The sequence below is a fragment of the Halichoerus grypus genome, chromosome 9, assembly GCF_964656455.1.
Source record: "Halichoerus grypus chromosome 9, mHalGry1.hap1.1, whole genome shotgun sequence".
NCBI classification, from domain to species: domain Eukaryota; kingdom Metazoa; phylum Chordata; class Mammalia; order Carnivora; family Phocidae; genus Halichoerus; species Halichoerus grypus.
The window spans coordinates 8,959,297-8,982,328 of record NC_135720.1 but is presented as its reverse complement, the minus strand read 5'-3'; the positions used below and the strand labels follow the sequence as shown (position 1 = coordinate 8,982,328).

The window sequence follows — 23,032 nt, the reverse complement described above, 5'->3', positions numbered from 1 at the left end:
AGTTATTCTTGGTACTTCACAAGGGCTCAAGGCTATTTACAAGAAAGTACAGTGGATTAGAAGGAAGAAGATTTGGGTCCCAGCTTTCATCCCATTACCTACTAGGCTTGTGACTTAAGGCAAATCACTTAGAATCCCTGAGCCGCTGTTCCTCATTCATACCCTACCTCGTTCAGCTCCACCACTAGGCTGGCGTGCACGCTGCTGGCCTCCCGCACGGCGCCCAGCACACCTCACGCACGCAGTTAACGTTTGCTGGCTGACCTAACCAACAAGATTGGTTGAAAATGAAAATAAAAATATTGTCATGCATATCTCAGAAGGGTTGTTACGAGGTTAAAATGAGGAAGTGGTATAATATACGGGAAAATGGTTTGAGAACCATATAATGCTATATAGACACACGGTGTGTTTCTTTTCAAAAATGGAGGAAGAAGTTCTTTCTCCATTTTTAAAATGTGGATACATTTTTGGTACCTAACTTAAAAAGAAATTAAGATAAATGTGTTAATAACTGCAAGTTATTTCAAATCACTACAGCTTACAAATCTATAAGTATTCTGAGAAAAATAGGCTATATCTACCTACAGCTTCAGAGGACTTCAATGATTGCTTAAGATTAATATGACTTTAGAGATAAAAGATCTGTGATTTTCAATAGCACAGGTAAACTTTTCAGATAAGTTCAGGTTAAAAAGTCACATGTGGGGGCGCCTGGGTGGCTCAGTCGTTAAGCGTCTGCCTTCGGCTCAGGTCATGATCCCAGGGTCCTGGGATCGAGCCCCGCATCAGGCTCCCTGCTCAGCAGGAAGCCTGCTTCTCCTTCTCCCACTCCCCCTGTTTGTGTTCCTGCTCTCTCTCTCTGTCAAATAAATAAATAAAATCTTAAAAAAAAAAAAGTCACATGTGAATTCCCTATAACACGGTCATAATATAGAATAGCTTACCATATTTTAAAAAGAGATTTATATGGACTAATGTTTAAGGTCTAAGATTATACCGTTAGGTGAAAAATGCAAACTAAATATTTATATTTATATAAAGAAAAATGAACCCACATATTTTCTGATGTTCAAATATATATGTATATGAATATCTTGAAAAAGGCCTAGAAGGTACATACCTAATTATAGCAATGATAACAGTGATTATCATTGAGGAGGGGAATGGAATTGCCTAAGGGCAAGTAGGGACTTTTGCCTTATTGGTATTGTTTGAAATGTTTTAATAGCAGGAATGTGAAAAAACAGACAAGAGCATATTACCAATTCATAGAATCTCTCTTTTTTTTTAAAGATTTTATTTATTTGACAGAGAGAGACACAGCGAGAGAGGGAACACAAACAGGGGGAGGGGGAGAGGGAGAAGCAGGCTTCCCACTGAGCAGGGAGCCTGATGTGGGGCTTGATCCCAGGACCCTGGGATCATGACCTGAGCCGAAGGCAGACGCCTAATGACTGAGCCACCCAGGTGCCCCAATTCATAGACTCTCTTGAGCCTTACGTGAATATTGAAGATGGAAGGGGTAATGATCTATTTAGTATTACACAACTAAGGGTGTATGTGTTGGTCCTTGCAAGGAGGGAGCACTAAAGCTTTCGGTGACATGACATTTAGGTGTTCTTTCATGGAGTAGGTGAAAAAGTTTTCCTATAGAGCAGACAGTCTCAATGGCTGACAGCACCAATATCTTACATTAAATAGGATACTAAAAAAGAAAAAACCCCACAAAATTAGAAAAATTAAGGGAAAATATATTTGTTAGTTATAATCGTGGTAATGGAAAGCTGGTAATTAGACATGATTCTCATTAGAGTTACAACATAGCTTCTAGATATTCTACCATTAAATAAATGAATTAAATTTCATTTTGAATTAGTTTTATTATTTCAACATATTTGATTTGCCCAGTCCATGAGACAAAAAGACATGTTGAGTAAATACAACATAATTTCCATAACCTGAGGGGACCTGCGCATCGTTACCTGGTTGCTCGCAATGCTGACTGGCCGCTGAGTGGTGTCATGGCTCGAAGACTCCCCTCGGTTGCAATAGTTCTCTCCCTGAGGTTTTCCTTATTGTTTGTTCATCCTCTCCTTCTTCCATAAGCTTCCTTTCTCGGGATGACATGTTCTCCGTATACCTTCCATCGCCTGGTGTTCTTTGCAGGGAGTCTCTGTCCGAAAGGGGCCTCTGTGGCTGTGATGTACTTTGCTCATGGAATTCATCACCCATCAGTGGTTCTCCCATCGCTCCAGGGCCACCGAGCCCATCCTCAGGCTTCACATATGGGGGCTGGTCCTCCTTATGCTCGTACATAGACAGTCTCTTCTCGACCACCTCACGGATCAACACTGAAACATTATATGTGCAAAATCACTGTGATTGTTCATATTTGAGTAGTTATAATGCTGACTTACAGATGAGCATAAAGCAGGCCTCAGCCCTTCCCTGTGTTACTTTCATACAAAGTCAGCACATTTAACTTCTGTGCCACTTAATGCATTGAATATGAATTATAGTCAATGCCTGTTTTAACAGAGTATCATTTATAAAGTAATGACAGAAGATATTAATTCTGATCAAATTACACAAGAACCAAAAATATTATTGAGGGTAAAAATTTGTGCCTTTGTTAATTGAGATAATGAAACTTTAAAAACTAAAACTATAAAATTTAACATCTTTCTTCTATTTATTCTTTCTGCTGAAAAATTTCAGAAATGACTTTTTTTTCAAAACATTTTATTTAAAAAAAAGATTTTATTTTTTTAAGTAGTCTCTATATCCAATGTGGGGCTCGAACTTACAACCCCAAGATCAAGAGTCGTATGCTCTACCAACTGAGCTGGCCAGGTGCCCCAGGAATGATTTTTTTTTTTTTTTGAGGGAGAGAGAGAGTGCAAGCACACTCGTGAGTGCGAGGGTAGGGGGTGGAGCGAGAGGGAGAGAGAATCTTAAGCAGGCTCCATGCCTAGCACAGAGCCTGATGCGGGCTCGATCTCATGACCCTGAGATCATGACCTGAGCTGATATTAAGAGTCGGATGCTTAACTGACTGAGCCATCCAGGGGCTTCCAGAAATGACTTTTAAATAAAATAAAAGAGCTTACTGTCAAGCACTGTCCTTCCCACCATACTGTATTCCATGGTTTTGTCAACTTCATTCATTAGCCATGGAAGGAATCCTATCTCAATATCTGTAATAAAAAAAAGTTAATTTTGTTATAGTGAAATTCAATCATTATAATGATTTTTATGAATCATTATAGATAGGAAGAATCTGTGCTTTCTCCCTAATTGTTGAAGATTCATCAACACTGTTTTCTTAATACAAAATGTCAAATAGACTTAATACAGCATGACTTTTGCCACATTCTCTATGCATGTTCTGGTCCATTTCCTTTCTATTGTAGTTAAAATAGTATTTTCAAAACTATGAGGTCTTCCTTGGCGTCCAGGCCTTTGGAGCTAACTGCACAGGTGCAATCTGACGTGGGTGAAGGAGGTAGGGTAGGGGAGTGGGGAGGAAGATGTGGGTCTGCGAGCAGAACTCTAATCCAAACGTGATACAAATCTGGGATTGAACCATGCTGATAGAAAGAATGCCCCCATCTGAAGCCTGGGGCCTAGGAGAAGCTGACCAAGAATCAGGGGACAAGGGCCAGAGAGTGTCTGAGAAGAAGGCCATCTAGAAATGGGTCAGAAACTAGGTGCTTCCATTAGTGATAAATTTGTTCAAACTGAAATGGAAATCTACTCTACTGTGTGAGCCTTTAAAAAATACGGTCCATTACAATATGTACTTTAATGTTTCAAAATAGCTTTTTAGGGGGGCTGGCATCTGTTACTTTTCAATGAGGTGACAAGAGAGTGCAATAGGACATTATACTCACTACCAGAAATAATATTTTTAATCTGAGGCATAAATCTCATTTTCAAGCTTCTAAATGATCCGTAACTGACTTTTTCAGCAATTCATGAGAGAAAAAAGGTTGCTAGCCTCTTTGACTAACAGCAGAGGTCTAGCTAGACCCCAGGGGGTGGCAGGGCAGCGTGGAAGGAGCACTGGATCTGGGGTCAGAGTCCGAGGCCTAACGGCTCCCCCTGGCTGTTTGGGAGAAGGCATTTCACTTCTCTGAGCTTCAGTTTCTACTTCTGAAAAATGGGAATTAATCTGCCCTATCTACCACCCCCCCCCCCAGGGTTACTGGGAGGGTCAAATGCTATCGTGTATGGAAAATACTACAGAAATGGTAAAGTACAATATAAATGTAAACTAGTAGTTGTGTGTAACCTGACCTCTCTCTATGTATGTGTCCTGAATTGAATATGTATTCAGTGAAAATTAACATTACTAAACTCTGCCCCACAATACTATTAGCCATTTGAAAAAGGATATGCATACAAAAGCAATGTGGATTTAAGTGCTTTTGGAGCTGAGGAAGGAGGGTGAGGAATGGCAACTCCTACCCTTCATTTGGCGGGGCTAGCTGAGGGGTGGGTCTTGGCTGGTGCTCACCGAGAGCTGACAGGTGTGAGTTCTCTAAAGGTAGAGACCAGGTCTCCTCGTTTTTATCTCCCACACCTAATACAGTGCCTGGGATGGTGGAAACACCTAATTAAATGAATACACGACTTTCATTGTTGCCCCCAAAGGGTTTTTGAGTGGAACAGGAAGTCAGCTGAGAAAAAGCAGAAAAACTACTTATGCACACATTTTATACATATTATGTTCCATACATATTATGACATTTAGCTCCCAAATAACCCTTATTTCAGCCGTGAGGAATTGAAGGTCATATAGCTGATTGATGATGAAACTGGGACCCAAACTCAAGTTTTTGACATCAAGTCCGTGTTTCTTCTTACTATCCAATGTTGCTTCTTAGTAAAGACAAACTGACATCCTAAACTCACGATCTTTATAGTATACCTCTCATTAATAATAGTACTTACTTAAAACAACTATAATTGACTTTAAAAATGTGTTTTAAAGAGAGATTCCAGTTCAACATAAACATGGGCATGGGATTCCTTGGAAGCATTAGGAGGATGCTTCTTGTAGCAGGGATCTAGCAACACCTCCACGAACGAACCTCTTTCAATGGGATCATAGAAGTAGCCACCGTCCCTGAGACTGCCAAACACGGACGGGAGGAGGTCCGCCAGGTAGCGCTGCGCGAACGCCCGAGCGGCCACTTTCTGCGAGGTCTCGTTGTGCTTGTAGACCACCTCCCACTGCTGTTGCTTACGCCGCTCCTGCGCACAGAAAACACCGCAGTGCACGGTTACTTAGCTGCGATGTCCTCCCCAAATGCCGAACCTAGTGAGTGGAAGAATCTGGACACGTATATGTATCAAAAAATGGACAGCAAGGAATCTATTCATGGTTCACAGTTTTCATCAAGATTTTAGTGAATTTCAACAGCTACTGGGTGGGTATTGTTTTAAAAAAAGAGATGGAGCTTAAGGTAAGATTCATCTCCTGATCCATTTTTAAGTAAAATCATTTGAAGATGTACTTGTTTGACTATATGGATAATATCAAAGAATAATAATAGTTATATGTATTTGTAATTAGTATTATCAGAAATTATTATCAATATGAAAATTATAGTTGCTCAGACATCTTCAGTTAACTGTCAGTGAGTTGTCTCATTTGTAAGCTTCTTTGAATTCATTGAGCTCTGAAAATTATAAACCTCTCTTTTGTTGTTGTTGCTTCTTGTAGACCACAGGATATCTATAAAGCTAATGAACCGTCTCCTCTACTCCCATGTGGAAGTGGGAGCATTAATATGGTTACTTATGAAGTCTATTTTCAGAGTTTAAGCAGATATAAATCTAGATGTTTGTACTCATTATTTTCATAGTATATTTCCTAATAGTAAATAAACAAGTAAGTTTCCTTTGATAAAGATTTCCCTGATTATTTCAACAAAGCTAATTTTGCCTCTATTCATTTCACATTCGTAAAAAAATAGTATTGCATTTGCATAATCTCTACCATAAGCCCTATGCCCTTTACACAATTAATTATTCATTTTGGAGAAAAATTGAAAGTCCATTTGATTAGGTATTGAGTAGAATATCCCAACAACTAAGCTATTCTGTTCAGTAAACTAGACTCTTTGGGAAATTATTTGAACTCTTTTAGGTATTCAGGCACTCATATATAATTTATCCATTCAGTGTCCGACATAGGGCAACAATTTTTGCCAGAATCAGACAGACTCTTAAAGATTACTGAGCCTAGAGTTTCCTAACTGAATGTTATTGGCATATTTTAAAAACTAGATTCTAAAAGTTTTCTTACTAAAAGTTCTAAAAAGCTATAATGTAAAATATTCTATAAAGAAGTTCTGGAGAATCCCTGGGGTATAGGGAAGGGCCTGGCCACTGAGAAAAAGATCCAGAATTCCATCCAGATCCTCTGCTCCTTCACGCCACCTATCCCCAATATACTCCACTTTTCCATTTCACTTTTTGGCACTGGTGTATGGCAAACCAATATATTTCCTTCGCTAGGAATCTTGTTATTTAAGAGTGCCTTTCAGTTGGGATATGTGTAATTTATTACATTTAGAAACTTTTGGAAACTCTGTTTAGGTACATTTACGTAAGCTGGTGTTTAAAGAATGTGATTCTGTGCATGAAAGACCTGTGATCTACAGAAGAGGAGATAACTGAGCAACAAACTCTTTTCTAACGTATTTGCAAAGATCTTTAGCTCTATAACATACCACATGTGATTCAGAACATAATCTGTTAAATAGCCAAAGACTGTCTAAGAAAAAAAACTAGAATGCTATACTTTTTCTTCTCTGTGCCGTCTCTCTTGCTCTTCAAGTCGCTGAACTTCAGCTAGTTCGACATTGCGTAACTCTTCATATGCATGCTGACTGGCCCGCAGGTTAGCCAACTCTTCTTCTTCCATTACTTCCAGAAGCGACTGCTCAATGGTCTTTCCCACTAGAACTTCTAACATTGGTTTTACTTCAAGATCAAAATCAAAGAGCTTAAACACACAAGACAAAGCAAATTTAAAATTTTAAACATGAACCAAATGCTCAAAGAAAAAATATCCAGAAAAGCAGTCATGACAGGGTTCTATTTATTGAGGATCTTCTTTACTTATGGTTTCCAAAACTCACAACGGCCCTGCAGGGCACACAGAATATCAGTCAAGAATTATAAAAAGACGTATGTAGTCATCAAAATGAACCCTGTTACTCAACAATTTTAAGATCAAACTCTGAAACCCAAAGGAAATATCCTTATATTTCTTAATTTTTGCCCTATTAGATTTTCACTAGTTTTCGCCAACAGTTTGAAGAACTGAGGAACTAAGAAACAAGAATAATGGGCATTTTGGTGATTCCTCTCTAGGATTTAGAGGCAAATATACCCTTCTATATAGTTTGTGAAGACTTAATTTATTTCCCAATTTCAAGTTCCTTCAAGTAAGTCTTAAATCTCACGTAAGTCATTATGCACGTAAGCATTGTCTACTCTTCAATTTCATAGACTGGCCTATTTATGCATTCTACATTGACATGAAAATGTAATTATTTTAGGATTTTTTCTCTAACATAGATTATCTTCATGAAAACTATATAATTTAAAAGCAACTAATAGTGGAACCTCTTATACCCGAGATACTATTTTTCTTTATTTGGTACAAATTTACCTTGTATCCATATATTAAGCATGCAAACACACAAGAATCAAGGTGCAGATATTCTATAAATATTTCTAATGATTTTTATTTCTGATCAGCGAAGAGGGGAAATTAGAACACTCTATTTCAGGATAAAACTATTATAGGTACATTTGGAAAGAAATCCAGTAAGTGGAATCTTTCTGATTATGAAGTGGTTTGTAAGCTTTTAACTAAACCTAACTTCACCTATTTGTAAAGAAGATAGAAGGAAGTCCAAATAATGTACTATACCTCTCCTTCTAGTATTTGGGTGGCCACATCTTTGCCAGTTTTGGCAGGAATAAAGAGTGGTGTTGGTGGTCTGTCCAAAAATGCATCTGTTTGGCATTCCATATCAACTTCTATTATGCGGTCAGCAATTTCTTCAAGGTATATTTCTAAGAGAATACCATATACATTGAGTTTGAAATTCTTGTCTATTTCAAGCATATATGTGTATTGAAACTTTAGCTTCTACAAAACAGAATTAAATGGATCAGAAAAGAAGCGCTCAGGTGTGGGATTAAATTCACATACTGTACTAAGCAGTTTTATGTATTTGGAAGACCACAGAGTCAGTCAGCCTAGGACATTTATGGAATGTTGAGAAAGCACTGAGTTTTGCACTTGAAAATGGAAGTAAAGAAGAACATGAAGCCTAGGTGTATGTAAGATGCAAAGGATGATCGGGAATGGAAAGTTAATAATCAATCTATATAACTGAGTCCTAAGATAGTAAATGTATAAAGATTTCAAAATTCCTGAATATTTAAAAAATTAGGCACCATGTCACTATGTTACTTGATGTTCCCTTTAGGCTATAGATTATAAACAGATACATGAAAACAAATTTCACTTTAGGAATAATATATGTGAGGCAAGGGCAGTGTGGTATCATGCAAAGAACATGAGAACTGGAGTCAGATGTTGAACATAGGACCTAGTCAAGTTATATCTTCTTAGAGCCTTAGTTTCTTTATCTGTAAAAGGGATCATAATTATTCGTCACAAGGAGTCTTTAATAATAAAGGAGATACACAGGTAGAACACTGGAATAGTCTCTGAGATATAGGAAAACTTAAAATTCTGATGGTATAAAGAACACTAAAATTTAGCTCACGTAGAATTACAGCTACATTGGCTAATTACAGACATATATGCATTCTAGACTTGGCCTCACGGTAGGAAGGAAATGCGTGGAATGGTTCACTTCCTTTTGTACTAACTACCCAGCAATAACTGATAAAGCCACTCACCATCTTGGCAAGATGCAAGGTGAATCCTGAACAGTTACGTCAATCTAAGGAAAACACCAAGTGTTGCCTGATTATCAAGATTCTGACAACAACACAGCTCGGCCCTAGAGGTCCAGGTAAGCCTCCCCTAGCTGAGAACAGCCAGACAAGTAGGAAAGCCTGGCACTGGCCGAGCAAGCCTGTGCGGCCTTGGGGAATGTGTGCAGTGAAAGGAGAATAAAAGGAGAGAAGAGAGAGACTGTGGGGAGAGAGATGGAGGACTCAGATCTGGATGAGTTCAGGCCTCTCAAGAGAAATAAAATGCCAAAATAGAACTACATTGCTCTCTTCTCCTGTAGGTCCAGCAGTGATTCATGTTGGGGTATAAAAGAAAAAGTGAGAAATAATCCCAGTTTGAGAAAAAAGTATGTGAAAAGGGCTGAGAATTAATTTGGTCATAAAATTCTTTTTTAACCCCATCTCATACCTCCAGCTGTACCCAATATAATAATAAAATATAGTCTATGAATTTGTTTAATGAATGCACTCCTCTGACCATGTAACTGGGGCAGTACTGAATAGCATAACAGATACATAAGTAATATAAAAGCCAAATAAAAAATGAACTGACTTAGAAAACTGAGCAAACCCAGGAGCCACAATGCCCGTGGCATGGTCACGTACCTGTTTGCACATCCACATGCTTTCTGCCTTCCACGGGTTCGGGGGTTCGTGGTCTGAGCTGTTCTTGGGCTCGTTTTCTGGCAAGAGCCCTCCTCTTAGCCTGCTGCTGTCTCTGAACCTCTATAGGATCAGGCTGCCCAGGCTGAGTGACAGAAAAGGCTTCTAAAATTTAGAAGATATTTCTCAAAGCATACAGAACTGCCATTCCAGAAGTGATTCCTGGATAGCATAAGAGCATCTTTCATATAATTCTCCCTGATTATCAGTGATTTCATGATTAAAGTTCTGTTTGAACTTTGTCAGGTAATTATAAAGTTATCTGATGAAGCACATAAGTAACTTCAAAGTATGACTGATGACTAGAATAAACAGCTGCAGAATCCTATCTAATAAATTGTTTTTCCTCATTCAAGCATTTTTACCATGAATTCCTTGAATTCCTAGTAACCAAGTATACTATAGAATTACTCGGTTACAATACATTTTAATGTGTAGTTAAGGAACTGAAAAGCACTAGGATTTAAAAAAAAATCTGAATTTCTTTTAGACAAAATTCCTGAAAAAATATATTAGCTCACAAAGAAAATATTCTCAGTCCAAACAAAGCCTGTCCCAGTGCACAAAACAATAGCTGATTAAGGGTTAAAATATATAATTATTTACAGTAGTTCTGCAATATTTGGAGGTCCTTGATTTCATATCTGTATCTCATTCTATGGTCATTTCCTGTAGCTAACCTGTCTTATCTCAAGGTAAATATGAAAAGAGAGGGGAAATAATGAAAGTACTTTGCAAGAAAAAAATTTTAATATTTAAAATTAGAATTGTAAAAACATTTTAATTGAAATAACAATGTGGTAACATTAAAATTTATTAAAAATATCCCATAATCCCATTTCCCTAATACAATGGCCATTGTCATTTAAATGCATAGTTTTTCTGAAGTTGTGATGATATCATAGATTTATTTATTTTTTTGAGAGAGAGAGAGCGAGCACATGAGTGGGGTGGGGAGGGGGAGCAGGAGAGGGAGAGAGAGAATCTCAAGCAGACTCCTTGCTGAGTGTGGAATCCCCACTGGATTCTATTTGCTAATATTTTGTTGAGGATTTTTGTATTGACATTCATGATAGCTATTGGTCTATAGTTTTGTTTTTAGTGTCTTTGATTACCTGAAGTGTTCCTTCCTCTTTTATTTTCTGGAAGAGATTGTGTAAAGTTGTATAAAATCAATGAGAATTTTTTTAAATGTTTGGTAGAATTTTCCAGTGAAACTATCTGGACCTGGATATTTCTTTTTTGAAAGCTTTTAAATTAGAAATTCAATTTCTTTAATCGTTATTAGACACTTCAGAATATCTATTTCATGTTAGGTGAATTTTGGTAGTTTATAGTTTGAAGAATTAGCTCATTTCATTTAGTTTGTTGAATTTATATGTATAGATTTGTTTGTAATATTCTATTATGATCCTTTTACTCTTTTAATAGATGCAGAATCTCTAGTTATATCCCTGATATTTGCTTATTTGTTTCTTCTCTTTTACTTCCTTTTTTTTTTTTAAGATTTTATTTATTTGAGAGAGAGTGTGTGAACAAGTGGTGGGGGGGGCACGCGGGGTGGGGGCAGAGGGAGAAGCAGACTCCAAGCTGAGCAGGGAGCCAGACGTGGGGCTTGATCCTAGGACCCCAGGATCATAGCCTGAGCCAAAGATAGACGCTTAACCGACTAAGCCACCCAGGCATTCCTCTTTTTCTTTCTTTGTTAGTTTTGCTAGTGGTTTATCAATTTTATTGATCTTTTCAAAGATAAGAAATGGTGTTTAATCTTTTCATGGTTGCAGGATCTATGGTTATACCCTCTGAAAGTCATTCTGGTATTTGCTATTTGTCTCTTCTTTCTCTTTTTTTCTTTGATAGTCTTGCTAGAGGTTTATCAATTTTATTGAGCTTATTCAGAGAACCAGCTTTTGGGTCCATTGATTTTCTCTATTGTTTTTGCATACTTTTAAAAAAAGATTTATTTATTTGAGAGAGAGCATGTGCATGCAAGTGCACATGCATGGGGGGGAGAGGGGCAGAGGAGAGAATCTTCGAGCAGACCCCCCACTAAGTGCAGAGCCTGAAGTGGGGCTCAGTCTCAGGACCCATGAGATCATGACCTGAGCCAAAACTAAGAGTCCCATGCTTAACTGACTGAACCACCCAGATGCCCCTACTTTTTTTTTTTTTTGAGAGAGAGAGAGAGAGAGTGTGCAAGTGGGGTAGGAGGGTAGAGAGAGAGAGAGAATCTTAAGTAAGGCTCCACACCCAGCACAGAGCCTGACTTGGGGCTCCATCTCACCACCCTGAGATCATGACCTGAGCTGAAATCATGAGTCCCATGCTTAGCCAACTGAGCCACCCAGGGGCCCCTACTGCTTTGTTTTCAATGTAAGTGATTTCTGCTTTTATCATTATTATTTTCTTCCTTCTGCTTGCTTTGGGTTTATTTTTCTCATCTTTTCCCCATTTATTGAGGTAGGAGCTTAGATTATTGATTTGAAGTCTTTCCTTTTTAGCTTTTTTCCATCTCCGCACTATTCTGGCATGAAACACAAATTTTGATTTGTTGTATCTTCATTTAGTCCTGAGTAGTCTTTCAAAATTCCCTTTAATACTTCCTCTATGGATTATTTGGAAGCATGCTGCTTAATTTTCAAGTGTTTGAAGATTTTCCTGTTATCATCTATTATTGATTTCTAGTTTGAAATTTTGAAAGAGACATTATTCCATCATGGTATGATTTCAAATATCTTAAATATATTGAGATTTGCTTTGTAACCTAGGATATGTTCTATCTTGTTCAATATTCTACAGGTGCCTCAAAACCATATGTATTCTGGGGCACCTGCGTGGTGCAGTCAGTTAACCATCTGACCCTTGGTTTCGGCTCAGGTCATGATCTCAGGATCATGAGATCAAGCCCACCATTGGACTCTGCGCTCAGTGTGGAGTCTGCTTGAGGTTGTCTCTCCCTCTGCACCCCCCTGCCCCCACTCATGCTCCCTCTCTAAAATAAATAAATAATCTTTAAACAAAAGCATATGTATTCTGTTGTTGTCAGGTGAAGTGTTGTATAAATGTAAATTACAACCTATTGGTTGGTGGTGTTGTGTAGTTCTTCTACATTCTTGCTGATTTTCTGAGAGAAGGATGTTGAAGTCCTGAACTAAAATTGTGGATTTGTCTATTTCTCCTTTCAATTTTAGCTTCATGTATTTTGAAGCTTTGTTGTTTGGTGCATATACACTTAAGATTGCTAGATCTTCTTGGTATATTGGGACCTTTTTACCATTATGTAATGTCCTTCTTTGTCCCTGGTAATATTGTTTTTCTTAGGTCTACTTTAGCTGTTATTTAGATAGCCACAACTACTTCTTAAAAATTAATGTTTAATTTGTATATCTTTTCCTTTCCTTTTACTTTTGACCTACCTACATCACTATGAATGAAATGAGTTTCTTGTAGACAGAATACAGTTGGGTCATTTTTTTTTTTTTTTTAATCTACTCTGCCTCTCTGTCTCTTAATTGGCTTATTTAGACCATTTATATTTAAAGAAGCTATTGCCATATTAGGGCTGTCTGCCATTTTACTTTTTGCTTTCTATTTGTTCTGTTTTTAATTTTTCTGTTTTCTTTTTCTTTCCTTCCTGTGAATTAGCTGAAACATTTTTTAGAATTCTTTTTTTATTTATCTGTAATCCTTTTGACTATATCTCTTTCCATAGTTTTTAAAAAAATAGTTGTTCCAGGTTTTACAATATACTATGTACCTGATCACAGTCAACATTTAATATCAACATTTTACCACTTCAAGTGGAAGGCAGAAACTTTACTCCCACTTAGATACCCTTATTTTCCTTACTTTTAAAATATAATAAAAATCTAATCATCTTAAATATTTTACCTACATATACTAAGCACTACATCAGATGATGTTATAATTTTGCTTCACAATCAAACACAATTTTTAAAACCCAGAAGACAGTTTATTGTATTTACCCCTATTTTCACCTGTTCCATTGTTCTATCTTCCTATTCTTTAAGGGTAAGTCTGCTGGTGACAAATCCTCTAGGTTTCCTTCATCTGAGAATGACTTGATTTCCTCTTTATTCCTGAAGAATATTTTCACTGGATTAGAATTAGGGCTTGATAGTCCTTTTCTTTCAGGACTTGAAAAATACTATGCCACTTTTTCTGGCCTCCATTGTTTCAAATGAGGAACCCACAGTTATTCAAATAATTGTTCCCCTTCTGGTAATGTGTCATGTGTCTATAGCTGCTATCAAGATTTTGATTTTAGTTTTGAAATTTGATTTTGATGTGTCTTGGTGTGAATTTCTTTAGGTTTTTCCTGCTTGGGGTTCAACTGACTTTTCAGATCTGTAGGTTTTTGTCTTTTGCCAAATTTGTGGAATTTTCAAACACTATTCTTCAAATATTTTTTCAGTCCCTTGGCTTTTTTCCTCTCTGAGACTCAGATAACATGATGTTAGACATTTTGTTATTGTTCTTCAGCTGTGAGGCTTTGCTTTTTTTTTTTTTTTTTGTGGTCTGTTTTCTATCTGTTGTTCCAACTGGGTAATTTCCATTGATTTGGCTTTGAATTCATTGATTGTTCCCTATGTCATTTCTGATGAGTCTGCCCTGTGACTTTTTAGATATTTTCCATTTGGTTTTTTTTTTTTTTTAAGATTTTTATTTATTTATTTGAGAGAGAGTGAGCAAGAGAGAGAAGGAGCAGGGGGAGGGGCAGAGGGAGAGGGAGAAGCAGACTCCCCGCTGAGCAGAGAGCCTGATGTGGGACTTGATCCCATGACTCTGGGATCATGACCTGAGCTGAAGGCAGATGCTTAGCCGACTGAGCCACCCAGGTGCCCCCATTTGGCTCATTTGTATATCTTCTATTTCTTCGCTAATATTTTGTTTTTTCATTTGTTTTAAGAATGTTCATAATTATTCACTTTTGATTGAAGCGTTTTTTTATGATTACTGCTTTAAAATCCTTGTCAGGTAATTCCTACATCTGAGTCATCTTGCTGTTGTCATCTCTTGATGGATTTTTCCCATTTAAGCTGTGACTGCTCTGGTTTGTGGTATGATGAGTGATTTTTTTTTTTTTTGTATCCTGGAAACTTTGGGTATTAGGATGTGAGATTCTGGATCTTAATCTTTTTTAGCAGGAAGTCATCCCTTTTTGTTTTAGCATGCAGGCATGGGTGGAGATGGAAGTTCAGCATCCTGCTAGGCCCCATGTGAAAGCAGAGGACCAACTTTTATCACCTTATTGGTGCCTAGTGGGGGTAGTATTTCAGATCCTTGCTGTGATCCACTGACACCAGTGTTGGAGTATAGAGGAGTGGAGCTCTAACACTGCCTTATCTCACCTGTTTCTCTTTGTTGCTGCCAGATAGGATTGAAAATTCAGCTCCCTCCTAGCTCTGTTGCCATCACCCCAGGAAAAGTAGGGTACCAACTTGTACCATCTCTTACCATCTCATTGCCCCTGGGTTAGAGTGGAAGGTCAGTTTCCTGCTCTGCCCTTCTTGATACCACCTCAGTGAGTGAATCAGAGCACCGATTAGTACTGCATTGTTGCTGCCATGTGGGGATGGAAGTCCAGTTCCCCAGCTCCGTCTTGCTGACTCCACTGGGAGGGGTGGGACAGTTTTTCCATTGGAGTTTGGCTGGAGGAGGGGTAGTAAAAAGGTTTCTGTTCTGCTAAGTTACCCTTTTGCAGTCTTTTGGATAAAGGGAGCAGGCTTGTGCCTGTTGGTTGTTCTGGGTTGCAAGCTTCTCCAGTGCTCTGAATGGGATATAAGAAGACTTAGGGAACTCATCACTGTGTTACTCAAATCCTGAGGTCCCTAGCCAGTCCACTTCCTTTTTTCCACTTCCAGAGTCTTCCTGTGTTTGCTTGTGCTATTGGCAAATTCCTGCTTGTCTGGAACTGGAAGTCTCAGTATAGAGTTTTTAGGTAAGTTGTTGAATAATTGACTAAAGAACTAAAAAAAAAGGTATATCAAATCATCACAATATTAATTAAAAAAAACTAAAAAAAAAGGTGATTCTCCTTTTTAGTTGAGTTCTAGGTGTGCCAGTGTTTATTGCTACTGCCACAAGATGTTGAATCACGTATCTATATCGCATGTTTGAGCTGTTGTTTTCAAATGTTGGTCCCTGAACTGGCTGTACCAGACTGCCTAGAGAAGTTTATTAATGATGCACATTCCTGCATCCAACCCTTGAAGGTTCTAATGCAGTAGATCCAGGGTATGGCTGAAACATACAATATTTTTAGTGAGTTTTCTCGATGGCTTTGATGTATGTGCTTCAGAATGTCTGATATTCCATATATCACCATGTATATATCATACAGTGTTTACAGATTAACTTAACTATATTTCATTTCAGTGCCAAGAAATCATCACTTTTAATATCATGCCACATCCTAATCATCTCTGTATCCTAGGTACTCAGCACAGGACCTAAAACTCAATAAATATTTGTTGAGTGAATTAAAGAAAATAATTTTTGATTAAATAATGAAGATAGTATTATAGTATGAAATAATTTAAACAAACCTAAATATGTTATACCAGTGCTACTCAAAGTGTTGTGTGTGAACTGTTTAAGCTGGTCTGTAAAAATTTAATTATAGAAATTGAGAGTAAAAGTTTATAAGCTTTTAGAGCACTTTTACAAAGTTCTGTTAATCTAATAAAATATTGGGGCTTTTGTATTTTTAACATTGTTTTTAATTGTGGTAAAGTACACATAAAACTTACCATCTTAGACATTTTTAAGTGTAGAATCCAGTGGCATTAAGTACATTCACATTGTTGTACAACCATTACCACCATCCATCTTCAGACTCTTCTTTTTGTAAAACTGAACCTCTGTACCCATTAAACACTAATTCCCTATTCCCCCACTCTCTTAGTCCCTGGCACCCACCATCAGCCTTGTATTTAGCATGTCTTTTTTTTTTTATTTAATTTTTCTAGTAATCTATCAGTATTTTATAACTGTTTTAGTCTGAAGCAAATTAGAAATTAAAACAAACAAACTGGTCCTTCAGCACAAGTAGTTTGAAAAGCTCTGTGTTAGAATATTCAAATTATGCTTACCAGCGGTCCTGTCTGTAGAGCGTAAGTATTGCCTCGGATCACCCTTCTGTCATACATTATGTTTCCATAATGCATAGGTTCTTCAGCTCTGTAAAATAGCAAATTCTAAATAACTATTGTAATAGTGTTGGTCTATGCAGTTAACTCATTTTTAATTGGATTTAAACTAAGATACAAATGTTATGAAAATAGATTTTTGTTCTGGCACAATTTTAGTCTGGGAAATGACTACCATTTATGGAATGCTTATTATATGCCAGGCCCTTCACATATTTTATTTATTGCTCACAATAAGCTTCAAGTTGGAAACTATGATTTCCATCTGACAGAAGAGGAAGGAGATTCAGAAAGGAATGTGCCCTAGGTTACCTAGCTAGTAAGTGGCAGAGCTGGATTTAGGGCTGTAAATCTGTTAGACTACTTGACAAATGTGAAAATGGACAGTTGGAAAGGGGCCTGCCTTAAAGTACTGACAGTAGTTGGATTCAAGGATTGAAAGGATTCACAGAATCAGGCTTAAGAAATAAAATAAGTCCAATTTCTCATTGTTTCTTTAAACTCAAAGATATGTTTTAAATTTTAATAAAATTTTAATTTTGAGGATCAGAATATCAGTAGTGAAAACCATACAGTTGATGTTTTCATTCAAAGTTCTTTAAATGATATATGTATGGCTATGAAACCAAATATTGACCTACACCAATAATAGTACTCTACCAGAAATGATTTTGAGAGGGGTAGTAAGTTGCTTTTTTTTATCATACATTAAAACCACTATTGGATAACCTGACTTCGTGTTACTTAAAAACCAGGCCTGTAACACTGCTCATCTTACGTGATCTCGGGGCAGTGTTTAGCTCAGCTGGCTACTGCTTTACTGAAGCACTCTCTTTTCTAGCCACTGTGATACCACCATAGTCTTAGGATTGTTTTTCTAGGACTTCTTTGACTCCTCTTTCTCAGCCTGTGTTTGCTGGCTCCTCCAGGACTGGAGGATTTCCTCTGGGCTAGGTCTTCTCTTGCCCTTCCCTGAACTCATCCATTCTCAAGGCTTTACTCATAATCCATATACCTAAAACTCCCAATTTTATTTTACCTTTAGCTCAGAACTCTCCTCTGTGCTCCAGGAATGTATATCCAATTGATATGCCCAGTGACATCTCACTGAGATGTCTCAAAAGCAACCTCAAAATTGAACTAATTATCACTCTCCCACTCCAACTTGTTACTTCTTTAGTGTTCCCTATTTCATTAAATGGTACCACTAACCACCCAATTGGCTTAATCTAGAAGTCTGGGAGTCATCCATGATTCTTCTCTCTTCCTCACTGCTTGTATCCAGCAAGTCTTACTGATTCTACTCCCCAAATCGTTTTCATATCTCTCCATCGCTCATTGCCACCACTATCTTTTACCTGGACTGCTGCAAGAGTTTCTTAACTGTCTGGAACAACATTTTTCTCTGAATCTGTCCTATACATTGTACCCAGTGATCTTTTAAAATAGAAAAAATCTAAAGGACGCTTACTTGATTAAAACCCCCTAGTGCTAATGAACATAATAATGAGGAAAAATTTTGGTTTTGGTTTTGATTTCATACTATCAAAAGCCAAAAAGAAGGAAAAATCCATAATGCCTATTGCTGGTGAGGATGTAGGGAAAAAAGATATGTTTAAACATTACTAAAGAAAAGGCATATTGTTCCATCTGTTCATGTTAAAAATATACATGACCTAACAATCCCATCCCAGGAATCTGTTTCATAGAAATAAAAAGGCCAGCAAATAAAGTTGTTTATTGAAACCTTCCTCTTTGTGGTAAAAACTTGAAGCAAACTGAATACCTATCAAAATCGGAAAATTTTAAGAATGCGTAGTACATCCATACCCCAGGGGATATCATGCTATTAAAAATAATTGGAGGGATTTTTGCAAAGAATTAAGTGAGAAAAGGAAGATGTTGAGAACTGTGTATAATGTTAGCATTGCTATGAGGTAGACAAACCCGTGTGTACTTGTATGTATATATTTATATATTCATACAAAAACATGTGAGTGTGGAGAAAAGTCCAGAAACATTCATGTAAGGGCATTAACAAGGTTTACCTTGGGGGCAGGAGGGAAAGAGCAAGTTTACAAGGGAAGGGGGTTGGGCACTAAGAATGTACCCAAGCATGAACCACAGGAATCTATTTATATAAATTAAGTATGTATGTATAGGTATATGTAAAGAAATTAGGAAAAAAAAGAATTAGAGGTTATAAAAAAGGGGGGGAAGCTAATTGCAGATTAATATGTTTAGTATGATTCAATTTTGGAAATAAACCTCCTATATAAATGTACATATGCTCAAGTACGGAGGTGTAAAAGAGTAATATAAGAACAAGCATATATTACTTTTATAAATTGAAAATCACCACTGAGTATAATTTTAAACTGAAAAATCAAATACACACACATACACATATACTTCTTCCAATGGCTTTAATCAACAGATTGCTTCAATATAAGCAAGGTCCTGCAACTTGCTTATCAACTAGCTATAAGAAAAAATCATTCCTAATGAACCACCATTGATTCTTATTTCATTTGTTGGTGTAATTTAATAGTAATGATTTGTGAGCAACTACTTAAAGCCACCAGAAAGTGTTTTTAAATGGAATCCTTTTATAATATAAATAATCCCTCTATAAATTTAAATTTTCCGGGGTGCCTGGGTAGCTCAGTCAGTTAAGCATCTGCCTTCGGCTCAGGTCATGGTCCCAGGGTCCTGGGATGGAGCCCTGCGTCTGGGCTCCCTACTCAGTGGGGAGCCTGCTTCTGCCTTTCCTCCCTGCTGGCGCTCTCTCTTTATCTCTGTCGCTATCTCTGTCTCTCTCTCCCTCTCTCTCAAACAAATACATGAAATCTTTAAAAAAAAATTTAAATTTTCCATTTTGGTTTCTTTAAAGTGACAGGCATTTCTTATTTAAGAAGGTCTTTATTTGCCATAATAAGGTAATTATGAATTTAGACTTAGTGTTTGAAATACGCATCAAGAGTTACTTGGCTGATGTGTTCAATCAGTTAATTCAACAATTTGTGTAAGTGCTTCCTATAGGTCAGGAACAATCCCAGGTGGACAAAAGACACAAAGGTTCCAGCTTCCGTGGAGCCCGCATGCTTGGGAAGTTTGGCTGGTTCCAAAATTTGAGGCTTATAGAAAGAACTACAAGCTTCAGAAAGGCCCGTAAACATTATTATGGATAATAATGAAGTGGATATTTGAATATTTGCAAATAAATACTCAGTAATGTAAAAATACAATTTGGGGTCCAGCATGGAAAGATAAGCTGATTCCTGACCAAAGACTGGTGTGGGAAGAGCTTTACTTGGCTGTTATTCCGGACATGCTGTCGCGTCTGACACCTTAGTACCTGTTTCTCCATTTGCATAATGGAGCTATTAAACCAACTTCACAGTACCGTGGACTGAGGAGAAAATGTACATGAATGCCCCTGGTGAGGTGCATATCGTTGGCCAACAGTAGTTAGCTGACTCGAAAGTTGTGAAACCAGTGGGTTTCCTGTACATGCTAATCGATCACGCCCGCAGCTCATTATCACTAAAAGTTCACTAAGGGAGGCCGGGCCGCCGTGCCCCTTCTTGCTTCATTCCTCCACGCCACGGGAGACTTCTTTAGGGAAGAAATTTTATTTCGGCAGGGTGTGGAGGGGAGAAAGCAGCACAGGCAGGTTTGCCAGGGCGAAGGGGCCCGCGGCCCGCGGCCCCGGGACTGGGGCAGGTGGAGATCACACAGGGGCTGGTTGCTCACTCACGGCTGCATTATGCTGTCCCGGTAACGGCGGCGCTGGCAGGGCAGGGCCCGGGGCCGGCTGGTGTAGGTGTAGGTGCCCATGGCTGGGGGGGTGCGGTCTGTGAGCCTGGAAGCCACGCCTGGGGCCCGGTCGCTTCGCTTCGGGTGGAGACTGGCTTTCAGGCAGGTGGGCGCTAAGTGGTAGTGGGAGCCGGAGACGTGTGCGTAGTGCCAAGGGCAGGGATTCCGCGACGCAAGGAGAGGCGGCAAGAAGGAAGGCGGGCGGGACGGGAGGTTGCCAGGACAAGAGGTGGGAGCTACACTCGGCTGGTTCCAGGGAACACTGAGCCCGCCGAAGGCGCCCTCTTCGGTTGCCCAGCAACCCGGAGTTCCGCCTGGGGGCGGGACCTCCTGGCAGTTCCGGCCGGCGGTTTTCGCGGGAAGGCCGGCCCTCCGGGGCACTTCCGGCCCTTGACTCCGCCCATTGGCACCTCCCCGGCCGGTGAGCCTACGGGTTAGGAGCGCTCTCCTGACTGAGTCGGGCTTGGGGGCTTCGGGGAACTGGGCAAGCACCGCGGCGGTCCTCGTTCCCCCTTTGGAGTCTGGCTTTGCCGGGCTGGTGTCGGCGCCATTCTTCCAGGCCCACGTGCTCCCGTTCCTTAAGGGGCGCCCTCGGCTGTTTCTGCTCCCGCCACTGCCGCCGCGCCGCTGCTCCGGGCTGCTCACCTGTGGTCGCACGCACGTGGCCCCCGGCTCCCAGCTCTGTTACGTGCTAGGGCGCGGCGAGGGCTTACCGATGTCTCCCAGCACCCACACCTCTCCACTTTGGGCTGCGGGCTGCCGCCGCGCTGCGCAGCAGTGTCTCCATTTCCCGCCTTCCTTTTCCTCCTACCGCTCCGTCGCTAGCACCTCAGCGGATCCTCGGGCGCGCGAGCAACAGGGGCGCCCCGCAGACATCTAATTTTGGCAAAAGGGTGGGTGCTTTGTTGAGTCTCTTAGGCCTCCTGTATCTTAATCTCTCAGGCCCCAGACTCTGGAGAACGAAGCATCATGGCGTGGGTCTGTGCTTAGAAGAGCAGATGCTTTGGTTTTAGTATTAGCAATGCTGATATTATAGCCTGTGTAAGTGAAGTGTATGCATCCCTGAATGATCAGTTATTTACACTTGCATTCACTCCTTCAGCTCAGCTAAGTGCTGTCTGGATTTGAATCCAGGTTCTGCAGTGTACCGAGCCCACAGCCTCTGGCAGGCTTTTGTGCTTCATTTTCCTGATCTGTAAAATGGGGGTAGTAGAATTTTATCTGTTAGGGTTTGTCGTGAGGGTTAAAAGCGTTTGTAAGTATAAAATACTTAGAACTGTGTCTGGTAAATGATGAGCCATTATATTAAGATCTAGATTCCTCCTGCACTTTGAAGATTAAGATCTAAAGCCAGTGTGTAGGTATGGTATAAATAATCCTAACATGTCAGGAGAAAGTGACATTTTAATAGTGTTTGATGGGTGATAGTGTTTTGACTGGTGAGAGTCTTGGGGATGTACATTCAGAATGGCTTGATCAATGGCTGAAAAGCCCAACGTCCTTGGAGAACTCTAAGTGAGTAAAATATGTATGTTAGATAATTATAAGAGCTAAAACGCAGGCTAGGAGGTGTCAGAGAGGGAGGGGGACCTAAAGATTTTAGATTGGTCAAGAAAGGCTTCACTGAGAAGGTGACATTTGAGTAAAGATATGAAGGAGGTGGAGCAACAGAACTTGAGACTAACATTCCAGGCAGGTACAAACCAGGTGTGTTCAAGGTAAGACTAAGGAGGCTAGGGTGGGTGGAGCAGAGGAGAGCATTAGGAGATGAAGTCAGAGGTAATGAAGTCAGTGTAAATACGAACTTTTACTCTGAGGTTAAAAACTCCAGTGGATTTTGAGTAGAAGCTTGACTTTATTTATTTATTTAAATTTGAGAGAGAGAGCCTGCATGAGCAGGGGGAAGGCCAGAGGGAGAGGGAGAAGCAGACTCCCCGCTGAGCCTGGAGCCTGAAGACATGGGGTTCTGTCCCAGGACCCTGAGATCATGACCTGAGCCGAAGGCAGACACATAACCCAATGAGCCACCCAGGTGCCCTGACATAATTTAATTTTTTAAAAAAGCATTTCTATTCTAGTTGCTGGGTTGAGAATAGACTGAAGCGGGGCAAAGCAGAAGCAGAGAGACCAAATCGAACCAGTAAGTCTGGCTGAGAAAGTGGTTTGGATCAGGGACCAGGCAATGGAGGGGTGAGATGCAGTCAGAGAGATCCCGAATCTATTTTGAAGGTAGATACACATAGATTAGAAATGGAACACTAGAGAAGGAAAGGAGTTATAGATCACTCTAAAGTTTTTGATTAGATGTTAAACATTGTGTAGAAAAAATTGTGGAGAGGCTCTGGCTGATGTTCTCTTTC

At 39.3% G+C, this 23,032-nt stretch overlaps 1 protein-coding gene and 1 long non-coding RNA gene across 3 annotated transcripts in view; one reads left to right on the top strand and one right to left on the bottom strand.

Moving 5' to 3' along the window:
* Nucleotides 1-1,863: 1,863 nt before the first annotated feature.
* On the bottom strand, nt 1,864-20,824 carry RSPH3 (radial spoke head 3). Its single transcript, XM_036110149.2, has 8 exons — nt 20,614-20,824; nt 16,797-16,884; nt 9,625-9,766; nt 7,958-8,103; nt 6,818-7,021; nt 5,100-5,262; nt 3,114-3,200; nt 1,864-2,354 (listed from the first exon to the last, which is right to left on the bottom strand). The coding sequence occupies exons 1-8, from the start codon at nt 20,691-20,693 to the stop codon at nt 2,023-2,025; spliced, it is 1,242 nt and encodes a 413-aa protein (XP_035966042.2). The 5' UTR covers nt 20,694-20,824; the 3' UTR covers nt 1,864-2,022.
* Nucleotides 20,825-21,015: 191 nt separating this feature from the next.
* The window catches only part of LOC118546970 (uncharacterized), a 58,985-nt gene continuing 56,968 nt past the window's right edge, over nt 21,016-23,032 (top strand). For both annotated transcript variants that reach the window (XR_013441043.1, XR_004922866.2), the window contains exon 1: nt 21,016-21,565. This is a non-coding gene — a long non-coding RNA (uncharacterized LOC118546970). The remainder of the gene's footprint in view (nt 21,566-23,032) is intronic.